Below are 20,522 nucleotides of genomic sequence, written 5' to 3' on the forward strand. Positions count from 1 at the left end.
TATACTTACCGCAATAAAATATTAAGGTATATTTAAGTACCAATATAGAGACACTTTCTTTAACTTGGATACAATATTTTCTGCAAAAAAATACCTCTACTAATATCTTCAAGTACACGGTTTCATTGCTTTTCTTGATAACTTTTCTCGATAACAGTTTATAACAAAAGCCAATAAGTAGTTTCCGATCTAATAACATTGAGCTGACTGTTAAAAAATCCTTTTATTTTTAGCAAGCACTGATAAAATAAATAAATTCTTTTATTTTAGGATTAATTTGATCGCATAAAAATCATTTTCGTCATCATCATCATCAACCAATAGACGTCTACTGCTGGACATAGGTCTCTTGTAGGGATTTCCACACGCCACGGTCTTGCGCCACCTGGATCCAGCGGCTCCCTGCGACTCGTCTGATGTTGTCCGTCCACCTATAGTGGGGGGTCTTCCAACGCTGCGTCTTCCGATGCGAGGTCGCCATTCCAGCACCTTGGGACCCCAACGTCTCTCAGTTTTACAAACTATGTGCCCTGCCCATTGCCACTTCAGCTTCGCAACCCATTGAGCTATGTCGGTTACTCTAGTTCTCCTACGGATCTCCTCATTTCTGATTTGATCACGTAATGAAACTCCAAGCATAGCTCTCTCCATCGCCCGCTGAGTGACTCTGAGCTTTCTTATGAGGCTCATAGTTAGCGACTATTTCTCGGATCCATCTTATTTCATCACTGGCAACACGCACTGTTCGAAGACTTTGGTCTTCAAGCACTTTACTAATTGTAAAAAAAAATGCTCTACATCCAATGCGAAAAAATTACATGGATAGAGAATACTATCTGTCCCGGCTTACTCACGTGTGTAGTCGACGTTAGCCCGACTAGTTTCGAACCCATCCGGGGTCCTTTTTCAAGGGAGTCCGTCCGCGCACGCGCCGCGGTTTTGACTCAAAAAACCGCGGCGCGTGCGCGGACGGACTCCCTTGAAAAAGGACCCCGGATGGGTTCGAAACTAGTCGGGCTAACGTCGACTACACACGTGAGTAAGCCGGGACAGATAGTATTTATAATGGAAATCACTCACGGTAGTTTAAACGCTAAAATGGATAGAGAATTTAAGTAAAATTTTCAGACCTTGTTTTCGTGTCATGAAATTCGCTTTAATTTTCAGTTCACACTTGTAAATACACGATATTGAAGTGTGGAAAAGTTTTAATTAACACCATACCGTGTTTTGAGCTTGCAGTTTTTCAACCTGGGCGACTCGTGGACTGCAAAATTAGTTTGTTGGCTAAATATTAATTATAAAATGTTTTGATTATTAGTTCTCAAAATATATTAAAATATACATTTGACAACCTGGATTATTAATATTTCTATCGTAATACTGTTAAGTTGTGATAGCCTAGTGGTTAGGACGTCCGCCTTCTAATCGGAGGTCGGGGGTTCGATCCCGGGCACGCACCTCTAACTTCTCGGAGTTATGTGCGTTTTAATTAATTAAATATCACTTGCTTTACCGGTGAAGGAAAACATCGTGAGGAAACCTGCATGCCTGACAGTTCTCCATAATGTTCTCAAAGGTGTGTGAATCCACACATCCGCACATGGCCAGCGTGGTAGACTATGGCAAAAACCCTTCTCAGTCTGAGAGGAGACCCGTGCTTTGTGAGTCTGTAGTGAACCGGCGATGGGTTGATCATCATGATGATGATGACTGTTAAAATCCATACTAATAATATAAATGCGAAAGTGTGTCTGTCTGTCTGCTAGCTTTTCACGGTCCAACCGTTCAACCGATTTTGATGAAATTTCGTACAGTGTTAACTTACATCTCGGGGAAGGACATAGGCTTTTTATCCCGGAAAATTAAAGAGTTCCCACGGGATTTTTTAAAAACTTAAATCCACGCGGACGAAGTCGCGGGCATCAGCTAGTGTTTTATTATAACGCCTGTAATTTTATTATAGCAATAGGTACGCTACATGTTTCATACAATTTTGCTATTTTATTTTGCAAATAGCTTATACTCGCGACTTCGTCGGCGTGGACTACACAAATTTCAAACCCCTATTTCACCCCTTTAGGGGTTGAATTTTCAAAAATCCTTTCTTAGCGGATGCCTACATCATAATAGCTATCCGCATGCCTCAGCACAATCCGTCCAGTAGTTTGAGCTGTGCGTTGATAGATCAGTCAGTAAATCAGTCAGTCAGTCACCGAAACTTTCTAATGATTGAATGGATGAATATACTTTTACTGCACACGACAAAATTATTACAGAAATAACATAATATATACGAAGCAAAACAAAAATATAGCAATATAATAATATTTAAGTAATAAGTACCTATATTACTACCTACTACTCATTGTTTTCTGAATCAAATCTGAACTATGAAAGTAATTTTTCAACTCGTTATAGACTTGCAGTCACAATTTGAGCAATTTTTGAAGTTTGAATCTCAGGCAGACTGCCAAAGCATTCAGCGCAAGTTTGAGAAATAGAATCAAGAGATAAGTGTATTTTTCTTCGAAGCATTCGTTCCTAATCGTTGAGAAATCTGCAATTGTTAGTCAAGAGCTTACATCATTTGTAATAATACATCACTTGTTCTACTGTCTTGAAGTTGGTTTGTATTTAAGATATTGAATTAAAATATTTTTTTAGTTCTTACAAAATATGTATATTTAAAGTTATTTATTTTGTAAAACCTTAATATATTATGATATTAATGATTTAAAAAAATAACAAGTTCTCAGCCCATACATAATATTTTTTAACATGGTGCTATGATTTCTTTTACAAAAATATTTGCGCCTTTGTGTAAGAATTCTTTTAAAATTCACTGTTACTATTTTTAAATCATATATGTTTAATCAGATGGTTGTTACATAAATGTGTTAGAATATGCATACTATAAATTCAAATAATATAACGGTATACTAAAACTAAACAATGTGATCGTAATATGTACGTACGAACTTAACTAATAAGTCTTCCTTCCACGTCAAAGCATGTTTGGCTGTGGCTTAAGGAGTCTTTGACTAGACCCTCACTTGGTGAGGGCTTGGCTTAGATTAAGTTCGGAAATCTCGACAGTAATATTATTGTTTTACGTCCATATAGTAATTATGTAATTTTAAATACCATGACTCGAATTTTCTTATATTTAGTATTTACTATTTCAAAACAGCTAAACTTAAACGTAGGTTGGAAAAAAAACTGTAATCCTGATTGATTTTTAGAGTCATTATATAACACACTCCGAAACGAATAAAAAATCGCCCTCCATTTAAATATTTTTCTTAAAATCTTACGCAATATTATGAATGTTTAGTGCGGATATTATCTTCTTTTTTTTTTTTCTTTAATTCAGATACAAGTTAGCCCTTGACTGCAATCTCACCTGATGGTAAGCGACGATGAAGTCTAAGGTGATAGCGGGCTAACCTGAAAGGAGTATGGCAGTTTTTATTAAACCCATACACCTTTGGTTACTACACGACATCGTACCGGAACGCTAAATTGCTTGGCGGCACGGCTTTGCCGGTAGGGTGGTAACTAGCCACGGCCGAGGCCTTCCACCAGACCAAACCAGAAATTTAGAAATTATAAAATTCCAAACCCCTGCCAGGAATCGAAACCGGGACCTCCCACTAATAAGACCACAGCGCTTACCACTGCGCCAGGGAGGTCGTCAAGATCTCTCTCTCTCTCTAGAGACTAGTGTTTCAACCTTAATATTTTTGTCAGGATCAAGTAGTTTCAAAGGATATAATGTATAAACATCAAATTCCCGATTCAACTTTTATAGAATCGTGAATTTTGTACTATACATAATGATATATCGATATTGATAGTGATGGGACCAGGCATTCGATGCAATTTATTTGGTGACTAGCTGACCGACTTCATGTCTAGAAACTAAGATTATGTAAAGTACACATTATCTAAAGTATTTACAAGTATAAAGTGGGTAAAGTGAGAAAATAAGCATCTTAAGTCTACTTAAGATGCTTATTTTGCTTTGCAATTGCAATTGCTCTAGCAATTCAATTAATTTTCATTATTATTAAGACCATTCGCACTTCATTTTCACGGGGATAGCTCATATTATTATTATCAATTCATATTAAAGTCTATTAAATAGGAAAGCCCGTGCAAAGCCAGGCTGGATCAAATAGTATAAAATAAAACGTCAATAAGTTAATATTCAGTAAAAGGGACAGCACTAATATGCACTGAGCAAAAATATTATTTACTTGGCTGCAATCAGACCGTTAAATCGACTTAGCATTGGATTTTCATTTTTCCGTGAAAACTCTTTGATCTTTTTCCTTGCGCAATCAAAAAGGAAGTAATTCGAACCTTCCGTATGTTCGGGAACTAGGGGGCGAATATTCGGGCATGTATGTGGAACGGAAACGTTATAAAGATTGGTAAACAATGTGATGCATGTGGGAGTTCTTTCGTTCAAAAACCTTTAATAGAACTAAAATAGTAATACATTTTAGGTAATAGTTTTTATAATAAATGTATATCGGTATGCTTGATGTGAAGGCTGCCTTCTACCAGTAAAGCGCATAGTGAATAACACAGCTTTATGTTCCAAACTACCTCATATTATTATCAAATAGATCTGGAGAAAAATATTGAGATAAGCTATGAACATGCAGATTGTGTACCACTCTATGCCGCTTCACACTTAAAAAATAAAAAATAGTTTATTTAAGATAACTTAAAATAACGGTAGCTCTAAGAGGTTGTAGCCTTATTTTAGGAGTAGGAAATCTACTCCCGTTGTCTCTCTTGGTTTATGCTCATTAATTTTTACCACTAACAATACATTACTACCATCATAATTTCAACTTATCGCCAAACCATTAAAAAGCACCGGTCTCTTCTTAGAATGAGAAGGATTTAGGCGATAGTCCTTCAAGTACAGATTAGTAACTTTATACACCATTGGCAAAAGTATGGAGAACTCACAACCGTACAGGTTTTCTCACGATGTTTTCCTTCACCGTGCAAGTGATAAGTAATTTTAATTGCTTTAAAACGCACAAAACTCCGAAAAGTTAGATGTGCGTGCCTGAAATTCCTGTCCTGAAAGGCCGGCAAACGCACTGGTGGTTTTTCTGGTACAAATGTTCATGGGCGGCGGTCCGCTTGCTCACCATTTTTATTTAAAAAAAAATTGAACCTCTGATGAGGTGTTCTGACTTCTAACTCGCGAGGCTATCACTATTAACTATAGGCTTTCACCGCATAAATTATTAGAAAAGCAAAATTATTTACTTTGACTGAAAACTTAATTGATTTTGAAGCACAGTCAAACATAAAAATATTTGTTCCGTAGAGCCAATATAACTGAATCAAAAACCACACCATTCAAATTATAGAGCTCCATTAATTAATATCAAGCACCATTGCGCAAAGGTTTTGATAGAGAATGGATTGCCTTTCGAAGTCTAACAGAACATTGTCAGAGATCCCGCTTACTAATGAAGGTCTGGAATTTGTCAAGCTTGACGTTAAAAGCCACTCAAGCCAAATTTTGATAATTTCACCAAGATTTCACCCCAATTTTGTTATTTAAATTAGTAGTTTTGTTTGTCAAAACCCTAGAATAGTAGAGGGGGATTCCAACATCAATGGTCAAAACCATTTTGAAATCGCCTGCTGAAAATGAATAGCAACCTCTTTCAATAGATGTTGTCTATTGAAAAATTGTAGGCGCATTATTAAAGTATTTAATATTTATACAGGAAAATTGTAGTTTTAACTGGCATAATAATTATGAGAAAGTCTAAGAAATATTCTGCATAATAATTATAATGGCTGTTATATTATCTCTTTAGGGCAGGGCATTTAATGGATGTAAAAGGAGAACTTTAGCACTAAGTTACCTACGTACAGCTTTCCATTAAAGTTAGTATTTCAAACTATTAGCGATTTTTTTTATTGGTTAATTTTATTGCCTACTGCCACCAATATTTACTTCACAAGCATAAGTATTTTAGATTCAACTAGCTTATGCTTACGTCTTAATAGCTATCTGCATGCCAAACTTCAGCCCAACCCGTCTAGTAGTTTTTTTTTTTTTTTTAAAGAATATTAGCCATGTTAAATGACTAATATTCCCCTTTCCTCTCCAATTAAGCGTCAGGCTTGTGCTAGGAGTAGGTACGACAAATAGTGCAACGGGCGGGGTTTGAACCGTCGACCTTTCGGTTTTCAGTCCACTCCTATACCGGTTGAGCTATTGAGGCTCTAAAGTCAGTCAGTCACTCACTCACCTTTTCCTTTTATACATTTAGATATCGTAAACTTTTACAAAATATAGGATTTTTTAATCGTTTTTTGTGGTGTCGTATTATCAGTAATTATCAGTAGGTAGGTATGTAATACAACCTGACTTCGTTTTTGCTAGAGTTCTGGTTACACCCTGTATAATATAGCTAACTTCTAATCTCGTCTCTAGGAGCCAATTAATTTGGAAATAGCATTTGATGATAATGGTTAATACATAGTGGATATAATTGATTCTTGCTTAACATGCTACCAGATTACATTAATCAGACTAATTAATACAGGGAACATACATAGTAGTTTTAAACAAACTTTAGCTGCTTACTGTACCTACCGCATTAATTGCTGTACTCTACTGAAGGTGTGTTTCAATGATCTTAACTCGTATCTAGTTCAAAAACTTTCCACTTTGATATTAAATGCCTTGACGTTGCTCATGTATTTTATTTACTTAGTCGTGTTATTTTAATTATTATAATTTTCTTATATTAAAGAGCTCAGAATACAGAAGTGTTTTGAGGTAAAGGTTATGAAAAGGTCTGAAGAATTGAAACTGGTATGGGTAAATGGAAATTATGTGTACTTATTTAAAATGTTGTTTGTTTTAAATATGAAAATATACTTTAAACGAAAACATAAACTGTCTGTCTGTCTGTCAAGAAACCTATAGAGTCCTTCCCATTGAGCTAGAATCATGAAATTTGGCAGGAAGGTAGGTCTTATAGCAAACATGAGGGTAAAAATTTAAAAACTGTGAACTTTTAGTTAGATTACAAGACAAAAATTAAAATGTGTTCATGAACAAACATTGTTATTTTCTACTTTCAAAGTGAGATTACTATACCAACTGGGGTATCATACGAAAGGGCTTTACTTGTACATTCTAAAACAGATTTTTATGCATAATAGTTTTTGATTTATCGTGCAAAATGTCGAAAAAATACGACTGCAGTATGGAACCCTCGGTGAGCGAGTCTGACTCGCACTTGGCTGGTTTTTTTGCTTACATAATTGTTATTTTATAATCATTTTAACTTGTATTTTTTTATCTTACAAGTTTGTATGTTGACTTTCGAAAAAGTTTACAGAAGCCTATCAAAAAGTTTAAAAACTAAATTTAAATTACATAAGTATACTTTCATCTTGGTAGATGACACTTGGCAGATTAAATTTTCAAAAGCTATCACAGTTCAGGCACTCCTGTGGTGAATGTAATTAAGATACATCTTAACAGAGTTCTATAGCGTTAATAAGGCACTTACCGCCGCTAGAAGCACTAGAAGTAGGACGTAGGCCCGCTCCATCTCGTCAGGGGGTGTTGTCAAAACTCATATTATATCATGTCATTTTAGCCTGAAACAAAAGACAAGTTATAATTAGAATAATTTGGACGTTATTTTAAACAAAAACATTCATTTTGTTTAGACGTTGTCCCATTTTAGCAACGCTATTAGGTATAAGTGATTCTTTCAGAACGTTTCAGAGATTTTTTTTCTTACATAGCTCAACGGGTTGCGAAGCTGAAGTGGCAATAGGCAGGGCACATAGTTCGTAAAACCGATAGACGTTGGGGTCCCAAGGTGCTGGAATGGCGACCTCGCACCGGGAGACGTAGTGTTGGAAGCCCCCCACTAGGTGGACGGACGACATCAGACGAGTCGCACGGAGCCGCAGGATTCGGGCGGCGCAAGACCGTGGCGTGTGGAAGTCCCTACAAGAGACCTATGTCCAGCAGTGGACGTCTATCGGTTGATGATGATGATGATGATACAGCACAAAATACATTGGAATTTCTGGTTGAAAAATATAATAATAATGCATACAGAGTGACAATGTCCATATTGGAATAATCGTTTCCATTCGCCTGCTCAAATTTAATAGCAAATATCAACGGACAGTTTTGCTTGCTAAAAATATCAGGAATTTCAATATATAGTAGTAGACGTCTCTCGGTTGATAATGATCATGATGATGATGAAAGAAAAAGTAACGCATCTACGCACCAGCCAACGGGTAAACGTAAAAATGTCCAAAACAAGCATATATCACGCGTGACACGTGAACGGTATCGTGCCACTGCAGTGTTTATTTTCGGAAAGCCTAGAAACAAAATCTAAAGCATAAAAAACTATACAAATTGGTTCACTTTTTGATAGTGCGTTGTGAAACATGCCGCATTTTATATTTTTTGGCTTTTGGTACCAATAAAGTTAAGAGACGGAAGTACATATATAAAATGCCGTTTGATAGACAATCACACAGCCACACTTTCGGATTTATAATATTATTAGGAATCTTCTTCTTCTTCTTCTAAATATATAAAAGGATTGACTGACTGACTGATCACACACAGCTCAAACTACTGGACGGATCGGGCTGAAATTTGGCATGCAGATAGATATTATGACGTAGGCGTCCGCTAAGAAAGGAGTTTTGAAAATTCAACCTCTAAGGGAGTGAAATAGGGGTTTGAAATTTGTGTAGTCCACGCGGACGAAGTCGCGAGTATAAGCTAGTACCTAATCGATAAGTAAAAAAAAAGAGATAATTGAAGACATTATCCAATTTTGAAACAAAAATGTCAACACAAGTTATTTAAATTAAGTGTTTAATTTGTGTAATGAATGCAAATAGATAGTTTTTAAAAATCCCGTGGGAACTTTTTGATTTTTCGGGATCAAATGTAGTCTATGTCCTTTCCCGCGATGCAAGCTATTCCTGTAGCAAATTTTATCAAAATCGGTTAAACGGATAAGCTTTGAAAAGCTAGCTCACAGACAGACTGACACACTTCCATAAGTGTTATATTAGTATCAATATGAATATGCTACAATATAATATAGTCGCCTTATTCACAAATAGAGAAAGATGTTGAAATTTTAAAATGAAATAAATAATATCCGCTTAAATGAAAACGAATGTATTAATCCACTCCGCTGAGTGTCACATTGCACGGCCCATTGCATTTAACACTTTGTACGATACGTTAAACTTTTCAATAACAGTACCCGTAGTACAAGATTTTACGTCTCACCAAACCAAACCAAATTCGAGAGTCGAAATACTTCCGCGTTACTGTAAACTGGATCTTAAATACCTTGTTTTAAAGCTCAAGTTTGTTTACACTTCTACAGCCAGCGCTCCAAGCGGAAACATTGCGAAATTAAAATCAGTGGCATTGAATATTTGACTTCAATTCAAGGCTGTTTAGGTCCATTTTACTGTAACGCGGAAGTATTTCGACTCTCGAATTTGGTTTCGTTTGGTGAGACGTAAAATCTTGTACTACGGGTACTGGCCTTTAACTATTTTCTATACAGGGTGTAACCAGAACGCTAGCAAAAACTAAGACAGGTGATAGTACTGATGATCAGTGATATGATACCACAAAAAACGTGAAAAAGAAATTCCTATATTTTGTAAAATTTCACAATATATTGCAAATAAAACATCTGACTGACGCTAGAGCTCAACGAACGTTCCGTAAGTAGGTCCTTTGGAGTCAATGCCGCGTCGTAGGGGGGCATTGACACGAGTATTGCAGTATACATTGCGGGTTTGAAAAATACTAAAACTACAAAATGAGACAAATATATGGTAATCGGTATTGGATTGTGTTTTAGTTTTTGCTAGCCTTCATTTCTGATTGGTTTTGGGCAGAAGTTTTAAGCTATAAACTAAAACTAAAACGCAACATGCTGACAACCTCTTTCTTTCTACAGACGGTAATAAACAAATAGTCCGTGTTATACAATGTTTGTTGCAGTGCTTTAAAAGAGAAAAACGTTTCCTAAATAAAACTAGCCAATAAACTCCTCGACGGCTTCGTCAGCGCAATGAGAGATTGTAAAATACAAGCCTTTGCTTTCCACCGGAGAAATTCTCCTGTTTTATTTATCTACTTAGAGCAAAACTCTAGTTTTGCATCCCGGAGTTTCAAGTTTGACCTTGTAATAAAACTGCTCTGGTGAAAATTTCTATGAGGTCTGCTCAAAAAGGAAATGTATCTTGAAGTCCACGAGTTCTGTCGAGCGCTTTTTATTGCTGGGATAAAAAGTAACATATTCTATCTCCATGTCTTTCACTACAAAGGACAAACCAACAAACAAGTAAACTTTCGCATTTATAATATGGGTAATGATAAATGTTTTGGGTATACAGAAGTTTGAAAATCTATTTGAATTTAATTTTTTCAGGATTAGTTTAAATTTATTGAAGTTCCTGATATTTTTAGCAAGCAAAACTGTCCGTTGATATTTGCAATTATATTTGAGCAGGCGAATGGAAACGCCTGTTCCAATATGGACATTGTCACTCTCAACTCGGTATGCATTGTTTTTATTATAATTTTTTTTCAACCAGAAATTCCAATTGATTGTATTTTGTGCTGTATTATCATCATCATCATCATCAACCGATAGACGTCCACTGCTGGACAAAGGTATCTTGTAGGGACTTCCACACGCCACGTATTTCGACTCTCGAATTTGGTTTCGTTTGGTGAGACGTAAAATCTTGTACTACGGGTACTGGCCTTTAACTATTTTCTATACAGGGTGTAACCAGAACGCTAGCAAAAACTAAGACAGGTGATAGTACTGATGATCAGTGATATGATACCACAAAAAACGTGAAAAAGAAATTCCTATATTTTGTAAAATTTCACAATATATTGCAAATAAAACATCTGACTGACGCTAGAGCTCAACGAACGTTCCGTAAGTAGGTCCTTTGGAGTCAATGCCGCGTCGTAGGGGGGCATTGACACGAGTATTGCAGTATACATTGCGGGTTTGAAAAATACTAAAACTACAAAATGAGACAAATATATGGTAATCGGTATTGGATTGTGTTTTAGTTTTTGCTAGCCTTCATTTCTGATTGGTTTTGGGCAGAAGTTTTAAGCTATAAACTAAAACTAAAACGCAACATGCTGACAACCTCTTTCTTTCTACAGACGGTAATAAACAAATAGTCCGTGTTATACAATGTTTGTTGCAGTGCTTTAAAAAGAGAAAAACGTTTCCTAAATAAAACTAGCCAATAAACTCCTCGACGGCTTCGTCAGCGCAATGAGAGATTGTAAAATACAAGCCTTTGCTTTCCACCGGAGAAATTCTCCTGTTTTATTTATCTACTTAGAGCAAAACTCTAGTTTTGCATCCCGGAGTTTCAAGTTTGACCTTGTAATAAAACTGCTCTGGTGAAAATTTTCTATGAGGTCTGCTCAAAAAGGAAATGTATCTTGAAGTCCACGAGTTCTGTCGAGCGCTTTTTATTGCTGGGATAAAAAGTAACATATTCTATCTCCATGTCTTTCACTACAAAGGACAAACCAACAAACAAGTAAACTTTCGCATTTATAATATGGGTAATGATAAATGTTTTGGGTATACAGAAGTTTGAAAATCTATTTGAATTTAATTTTTTCAGGATTAGTTTAAATTTATTGAAGTTCCTGATATTTTTAGCAAGCAAAACTGTCCGTTGATATTTGCAATTATATTTGAGCAGGCGAATGGAAACGCCTGTTCCAATATGGACATTGTCACTCTCAACTCTTATAATTTTTTTTCAACCAGAAATTCCAATTGATTGTATTTTGTGCTGTATCATCATCATCATCAACCGATAGACGTCCACTGCTGGACAAAGGTATCTTGTAGGGACTTCCACACGCCACGGTATTGCGCCGCCTGAATCCAGCGGCTCCCTGCAACTCGTCTGATGTCGTCCGTCCACCTAGTGGGGTCTTCCAATACTTCAGCTTCGCAACCCGTTGAGCTACATCGGTTACTCTAGTTCTCGTACGGATCTCCTCATTTCTGATTTGATCACGTAGAGAAACTCCGCACATAGCTCTCTCCATCGCCCGTGACTGTGTGACCATGTCTCAGATCCATTATGTCATCACGGGTCTAGGTATATAATATACTCGTCTACAATTTCGAGTGCAGAACTCTCAACGATTACAGCTGTGCTGTATAGATTTCTGATAACTGAACTCTTCAAATTGATAAGAACAGGGGAGACATAATCTCCTAAATACCAGTATGAAAAACGATGCGCTGTTTACCCGTTTGTGTAATAAAAAAGTTATACGCGACAATGTAACGTACAGAATTCGGGTATTTGCTTCCCGGTGAAATATTGCCAGAAGTTTCGTGATAGATTGCGCTTTATAAATATTAGGTTTTGGAATAAATATTTCGCATAAAGGGGTCGGGATTTACATTAAAAATATTATGGTACACGATAAAACGGATGTTTGGGCAAAAAAGTTTACTAAAAAATATATTACCAATATCGAATTTTCGACTAATATTCAATTTCTGGTTCACAAACTACAAATTACATCGACCTTCAAAAGATGATAGCAGATTTAAAGAGCATTGTCCCTGTTGTTGAGACCGACAAAACGTCATATAGGTATGAGTGACAGAGACAACGCTCTACAAAGCCGTAATGTCATTCTAAAGGTCAATGTTACTTTCGACCGTGTATTCTGTCTATTGTTCTTTTTTCTTAAAAAACATATATTTATAGAGATAAGTGCTTGCTAGTCCACTTTTACTCTTTGTTATAAATGTTTTTGGTACCTACAAACTAATTTAAATTATTTTTATGTCAATATTCGGACTTTGAACCAATTGAAGAAAGTTTAAGTAGATTCCTGTACACTAGGCTTTTTCGCTACACAGTACCTACCTACCTAGCAATATTCGGTAAAAGATGAAAGTAAATACATTTTTCTCGCATATTCGGTAAAATTTAGGATAGTTATGCACGACACAGGCAACACAAAACGAATATTGTATGAACAAAGAGTTATTTGCGTTCAATATCGGCGCTGGGGACACGCGCGATTTTGTGATTTTGTTCCGGCACGCAAAGCGGCCGTGGAATGCACGGTGGTTACATAAGCACGAATGTGGGTTATTTCGTTTTTAGGGTTCCGTACCTCAAAAGGAAAAACTGAACCCTTACAGGATCACTTTCTTGTCTGTCTGTCTGTCAAGAAACCTATAGGGTACTTCCCGTTGACCTAGAATCATGAAGTTTGGCAGGAATGTAGGCCTTTAGCAGACATGAGGGGGGAAATCTAAATACCGTGAATTTGTGGTTACATATTATTATCACAAAAAAAATTAAAATGTGGTCATGAACAAATACCCATTGCTATTTTCAAAGTAAGATTACTATACAAAATGGGGTATCATATGAAAAGGCTTTAAGTACTTGTACATTCTAAAACAGATTTTTATTTATTTTTAAGCATAATAGTTTTTGATTTATCGCGCAAAATGTCGATGAAACAGTTACGATTGTAGTACGGAACACTCAATGCGCGAGTAGGTACTTCTTTTTCATGATACATAAGTACGAATGTGTGTTGTTTCATTTTTAGTGATCCGTAGTAAACAAGAGTTCTCCTTAGAACTCAAGACCTTTCACTCATAGGGCTTCAACATGACCCTCACCACAACGCCAGAGAATTTATCATATAATCGTTATATAATCGTATTTAAATAAGAAAGCTCAGAGTCACTCAGCGGGCGATGGGGAGAGCTATGCTTGGAGTTTCTCTACGTGATCAAATCAGAAAAAAGGAGATCCGTAGGAGAACTAGAGTAACCGACATAGCTCAACGGGTTGCGAAGCTGAAGTGGCAATGGGTAGGGCGCACAGTTCGTAAAACCGATAGACGTAGGTGTCTCAAGGTGCTGGAATGGCGACCTCGCACCGAAAAACGCAGCGTTGGAAGACCCTCCACTAGGTGGACGGACGACATCAGACGAGTCGCAGGGAGCCGGTAGATTCAGGCGGCGCAAGACCGTGGCGTGTGGAAGTCCCTACAAGAGACCTATGCCCAGCAATGGACGTCCATCAGTTGTGATGATGATGATGACAAATATTTTAACCGTAAGCTGTATTGCACAATGTAATTTAGAGCTAAAATGTTCATTACCGCAAAGTTTAGTAAGTACCTACGGTTTAAATGCAGTTCTAACCTTCCCGATAATTTCGAAATGTAGAGGTGTTTGAAATTAAACCACGCCAACTTCTATTTAAGTTTCTATAAGTACTTGTTCTCCTTAAATACATACTAATATTATAAATGTGAAAGTGTGTCTGTCTGTCTGTCTATCTACATACATTTAACCGAACAGTTAGGTACCTTAACGAAATACAGTTCAGAGATAGCTTGAACACAATTTAATCTAGCAACCTACAAGACTTTTAAGAATCTTCAAATCAAGCAGACGAAGTCGCAAGCATTAGCTAGTAACAAATAATAAATAACGAAAAATATTGCAACTTTTTCTACCGGAATTTAAGCGTCCTTATTTTTGTTTATTATTGCGCCTGCCTAAATTGAATAGCAAATATTCATGTTTAAGTTGTAGCATCAAAACGAAGTCAAACAAAAGCTTCTAACAATAAATAAGGGCATACTGGTTACATACTCGTATCCATACTAATATTATAAATGCGAAAGTGTGTCTGTCTGTCTGTCTGTTTGCTAGCTTTTCACGACTCATCCCTTTAACCGATTTTGACGAAACTTGGTATAGAGATAGCTTACTACCCGGGGAAGGACATAGGCTACTTTTTAATCCCGGAAAATGGAAGAGTTCCCATGGGATTTTAAAAACCTTAATCCACACGGGCGAAGCCGCGGGCATCATCTAGTCTAAATATATAAAAGGAAAAGGTGACTGACTGACTGACTGACTGACTGACTGACTGATCTATCAACGCACAGCTCAAACTACTGGACGGATCGGGCTGAAATTTTGCATGCAGATAGCTATTATGACGCAGGCATCCGCTAAGAAAGGATTTTTGAAAATTCATCCCCTAAGGGGGTGAAATAGGGGTTTTAAAATTGTGTAGTCCACGCGGACAAAGTCGCGAGCATAAGCTAGTTAAATATAAATTATTCAAACCCTAACCTTCTAACTATGGATTAGAATAGAATTATACAATAGCAAAGGGTATCGAGTAAGTTTCTCCCGATTTAGTTTGAAAGTAATAAAAATTTTTTACAAAAAAAATAAAAACCGACTTCGTTACACAAACACTAAAAATTGAAAAATAATTTAATTTATTACCGAATATATTATGTATACAAGAGTTAATATAGTTCCATAATAATACTTTTTGGTGCCGGTGCCAATTAGCTTTAGCTGCGCGAATCGTCTAGACTTCATATTTTATGGGACTCCACAATGGCACCTCATTGGCACCGACCCCAAAAAATATTATTATGGAACTATATTAACTCTTGTATACATAATATATTCGGTAATAAATTAAATTATTTTTCAATTTTTAGTGTTTGTGTAACGAAGTCGGTTTTTATTTTTTTTGTAAAAAAATTTTATTTCACAATTTTTAGTGGCCCCATGGAATTATGCTATGACTGGTTAAAAATCTACTGTTTACTAAGCTATTACACTGATCGCGAGCAATTTACTCTTATTCGTTGAGGAGTTCCAGTATCTATCTTCGAAGATGTTCATCAGATCTTCACCAAATTGAAATGGGACCAACTTTGAAGTATACCCTTTCAAACAAAAAAAGAATTTTCAAAATCGGTCCAGGCGTTTTCGAGTAATCGGGGAACATACATAAAAAATAAAAAAAAAAAAAAAAAAAAAAAAAAAAAAGATTCCGACGAATTGAGAACCTCCTCCTTTTTTTGAAGTCGGTTAAAAAAAGAAATGCTTTGTTGTTTGGTATACATGGTCACGCAACGTTATCACGCTATGATGGTGAAACTACTTGGAGTTTAGACTTCATACTAGTGGTTCGAAGCTGTGATAGCCTGGTGGTTAAGTCAACCGCCTCCTCTTCGGGAGGTCAGGAGTTCCGAGCTCGGGCACGCATCTCTAACTTTTCGGAGCTATGTGCGTTCTAAGAAATCAAATATCACTTGCTTTAATGGTGATGGAAAACGTCGTGAGGAAAATGTCTGCTTAGCTGCGAGTTCTAATGTTTTCAAAGGTGCTTAATGTTGGAGTAACCGACATAGTTCAACGGGCTGCAAAGCTGCACTGGCAGGACACATACCTAGTTTGAAAAACAGATAGACATTTAGGTCCCAATCTGCTAGAATGGCAACCTCGCACCGGAAAGGTATGTCGCGGGTCTCTCGCAAGACCAAGCATGTGGAAGACAAGAGACCTATGTCCAGTGGACGTCTTCGGTTGATACTGATGATGATGATGATAACAAACGGTCCAAGTCAGTCAACATCCGCACATACGGGTCCCATCGCTATACAGCAACCGCTTTGAAATATAATCATGAAATCGAATTCTAGAAAATATTCTAGGGACTTTCAATGCTATCCTACAAAACTGAACCGTTCTGTCCGAACTGAAATTTGCGTAAAAACTCAATTGTTGAAGCGTCCGAACTCCGAACCGACCCTTTCTCTACGAGGCTGGATTGCGAAACTTGGTCGAGGCAGAATGGACCAACTTTTCCAACGAGCTTTTTTATCGACTTCCAAAAAAGATTATAGGTTCTCCATTGGACACGTATTTGTTATTTTTTTTAGTAATTTTTGCCTTAGAAATACCATTTATATTTAAAAACTAGCTTCTGCCCGCGGCTTCGCCCGCGTGGCCTACAGGAAACAAATGGCATTTTTGTAGGGTTCCGTACCTCAAAAAGAAAATCAGCTCAAAAGGAAAGCTTTTCTATAATATTATGTATCTACCGTAGCATCCTACCTACATCCATTATATCAATACTAATATTATTTAAATGCGAAAGTGTATATGTCTGTCTGTTGGTTCAGTTATTGTGGCGTGAAGGAGTGACTTATAAAAGGAAAAGATGACTGACTGATCTATCAACGCACAGCTCAAACTACTGGATGGATAGGGCTGTCTGGCATGCAGATAGCTATTATGACGTAGACATCCGCTACGAAAGGATTTTTGAAAATTCAACCCCTAAGGAGATAAAATTGGGGTTTTGAAAGTGTAATCCACGAAGTCGCGGGCATTATATGGTTTTTCATATAAATAGAAATATACAAAATGGAGATATGATATTAAAACCAAAACCATGTTTCTAGATTAATATCGATGAGAATTTATTTTTATCTCTCCATTTGCCACAATAAACTATCATACTCTCATATAACACATATTGAAGCTAAAATATTATTATCTCCCCTCGTATGACTAGGGGCCGATATCAAAGTGCGATTTTATGTACGACGCTAATAACATTTTAGAGTTAATTGCTAACCTCTACGTACTAGACAGATCGTTCCGAACCAAAAGCTTTTCATCATTATCAACAAAGCACTATACCCTGGGTGGGCCTTGGCTTGGTCAAGCAAACTTAGCCATCAGAGCAAATCAGATGCAGCTTCCTTCCATCTCCGAACTCTCCAAAACCCTCATGTCCTCCACTCTGTCAATGTCAATTTACCGACCTCTATACGATAGTGACTGTATAATTTATATAGTATAGATATACTTTAGATATTAGCACGAACACCAAAGCAACGAGGTGAAAATGTAGGGCTACACACTTTCTGAAAGTTAAACATAATGTTTCTAAAACGGAAATGATTTCAATTTTCCGGGGAAAAAGTAACCTACATAGCGTCGCTATCTAAGCCAGCTCTTAACACATCTAAATATATAAAAGGAAAAGGTGACTGACTGACTGACTGACTGACTGAATGACTGACTGACTGACTGACTGATCTATCAACGCACAGCTTAAACTACTGGACGGATCGGGCTGAAATTTGGCATGCAGATAGCTATTATGACGTAGGCATCCGCTAAGAAAGGATTTTTGAAAATTCAACCCCTAAGGGGGTGAAATAGGGGTTTGAAATTTGTGTAGTCCACGCGGACGAAGTCGCGAGCATAAGCTAGTACATAATATTATTATACTATCCTTACTATGTGGCTCTATGACTCTATGGCGCCTACTAAACATGACGTGCCAAACGTCAAAATCGTTTAAACGGAAGGATTGTGTACAGCTAGCAGATAAACAGGCACACTTTCACATTTATTATCTTACTAGCTTATGCTCGCGACTTCGTTCGCGTGGACTACACAAATTTCAAACCCCTGTTTTATACTCTTAGAGATTGAAATTTTAAAAAATCCTTTCTCAGCGGACGCTTACATAATAATAGCTATAGCATGCCAAATTTCAACCCGATCCGTCCAGTAGTTTGAGCTGTGCGTTGATAGATCAGTCAGTCAGTCAGTCAGTCAGTCAGTCAGTCACCTCTTCCTATTATATAATATATAGATTATGAAAGTAGAGACTATGTAGATTTTAAATGTTATTTCGTGCAGTCAACTTTCTCGGTAACCGTTCCCATGCATCACTAAGAATAAATTTAAGTCGGGGGGTTTCTTTGTGCCAAGCAATTTGGCAGCAACCGTCATTCCGGCCACAACTGCAATAAAACTGCAGCAACAAACCTCCCAGTATCAGTTTTAACGATCCCCTAACATAACCGTTACCATACATTTGCATTAAAATAATATCGGAATGGCGCCATTTAATTGCTTTTGCCAGTTATGCGGGATCGCTTCTATTACTGAACAGAATATCGATATCGTTTTGTTGAGTTACGCGCTAGAATATTATGTATCTACCCTATAACTGCTGCATTAGAAAATTAGTAAAATTTGATTTTGTATAAGTGATTTAGAACTTAATCTATATAATATATAAAAGGAGAAGGTGACTGACTGACTGATCTATCAACGCACAGCTCTAACTACTGGACGGATCGGGCTGAAATTTGGCATGCAGATAGCTATTATGACGTAGGCATCCGCTAAAAAAGGATTTTTGAAAATTCAACTCCTAAGGGGGTTAAATAGGGATTTGAAATTTTGTAGTCCACGCGGACGAAGTCGCGAGCATAAGCTAGTCTGTACTAAAATCTTAGTTCATATTATTAAGATTTCCGCGACTTTTTTTAAATCTCGTAGTCAGTAGCCTATCTCACTCTCCGAGTCAAAATATTATGTATAGACATGAAATAAACGACGTCGATACGTTGCACTGTTGCGGTATACTTGTAGAACAAACCAGCAAACAAACAAGCACTTTCCCATTTGTAATTTTCAAATATGTATTGGTAAATATACAAAATTACGAATAGTTAGAAATAGGCTGGTGGTGAGGACTGAGCAGTTGAATTGACAGTACAATATGATGGACATACCTTTTCCCAAACTTATCACTGAAAACAGGTTTTAATCTTAAGAACCTGAATGGGAAAAGCCCACCATCTGACAATCTAGGAAGCGAGATAATGCATTTGGTTTGTTTTTTCCTCTTTCTCCATAAATTCAGCAAAAACAATAAAGGCAGAAACGGGTTAATAACAAACAAACAAAAAACTGAAATCAAAGAGGGCAACAGCTAATTGAATTGCACTCTGAAACTCTTTGGAGTAACGAACAAAAATAATTAAACGGTAGAAAAATATAAAAGCGTCGGAATAAAAGTTTAACAGCCCACCCGATAGGGTCGTTTAGTTAAAGAACCTTCCCTAACTGGGATAAATGGACAAAACGGTTCATTCTCTGTACTCTGTAAATGAAAATGAAATTCATCTATATTTATATAAAATGAAAAGGTGACTGACTGACTGACTGACTAACTGACTGACTGACTGACTGACTGATCTCTCAACGCATAGCTCAAACTACTGGACGGATCGGGCTGAAATTTGACATGCTATAGCTATTATTATGTAAGCGTCCGCTGAGAAAGGATTTTTTAAAATTTCAATCTCTAAGAGTATAAAACAGGGGTTTGAAATTTGTGTAGTCCACGCGAACGAAGTCGCGAGCGTAAGCTAGTTTATTTCATATAGGACATCATGGTGCCACTTATGATAAGTCAAGACTCTACCACCGGTTCGGAATGCAGATTCTACTGTGAAGAGCCTACTACAAACTTTTTTGTTTTTTTAAACAAAATGTTACAATCTGTAATTAGGTAAATAACTATGCAATACATAAGCCGACCGTTTCCATGCAACTTTGTCATTTAGAAATTCGTCAACCGTATACCTACCTAAGTATCCGCGAGTATGGCAAATCAGCATAAGCATAATTAGCATGTCGGTGACGCAACCATCCCAAATCGCCCAACGCGCTTTTTTCATTTCAATAAAGTCGATTGGTCGTTCT

At 36.9% G+C, this 20,522-nt stretch overlaps 1 protein-coding gene across 5 annotated transcripts in view; it reads right to left on the bottom strand.

Annotated features, from left to right (window-relative positions):
• nolo (no long nerve cord) overlaps nt 1-20,522 on the bottom strand; it is a 382,845-nt gene that overhangs the window by 147,613 nt on the left and 214,710 nt on the right. For all 5 annotated transcript variants that reach the window (XM_069499947.1, XM_069499946.1, XM_069499945.1 and 2 more), the window contains exon 3: nt 7,575-7,665. In XM_069499947.1, coding sequence (XP_069356048.1) covers nt 7,575-7,616 — 42 coding nt within the window. In that variant the 5' untranslated portion in view covers nt 7,617-7,665. The remainder of the gene's footprint in view (nt 1-7,574; nt 7,666-20,522) is intronic.

This window comes from Maniola hyperantus, chromosome 7 (genome assembly GCF_902806685.2).
Source record: "Maniola hyperantus chromosome 7, iAphHyp1.2, whole genome shotgun sequence".
Classification (NCBI taxonomy): domain Eukaryota; kingdom Metazoa; phylum Arthropoda; class Insecta; order Lepidoptera; family Nymphalidae; genus Maniola; species Maniola hyperantus.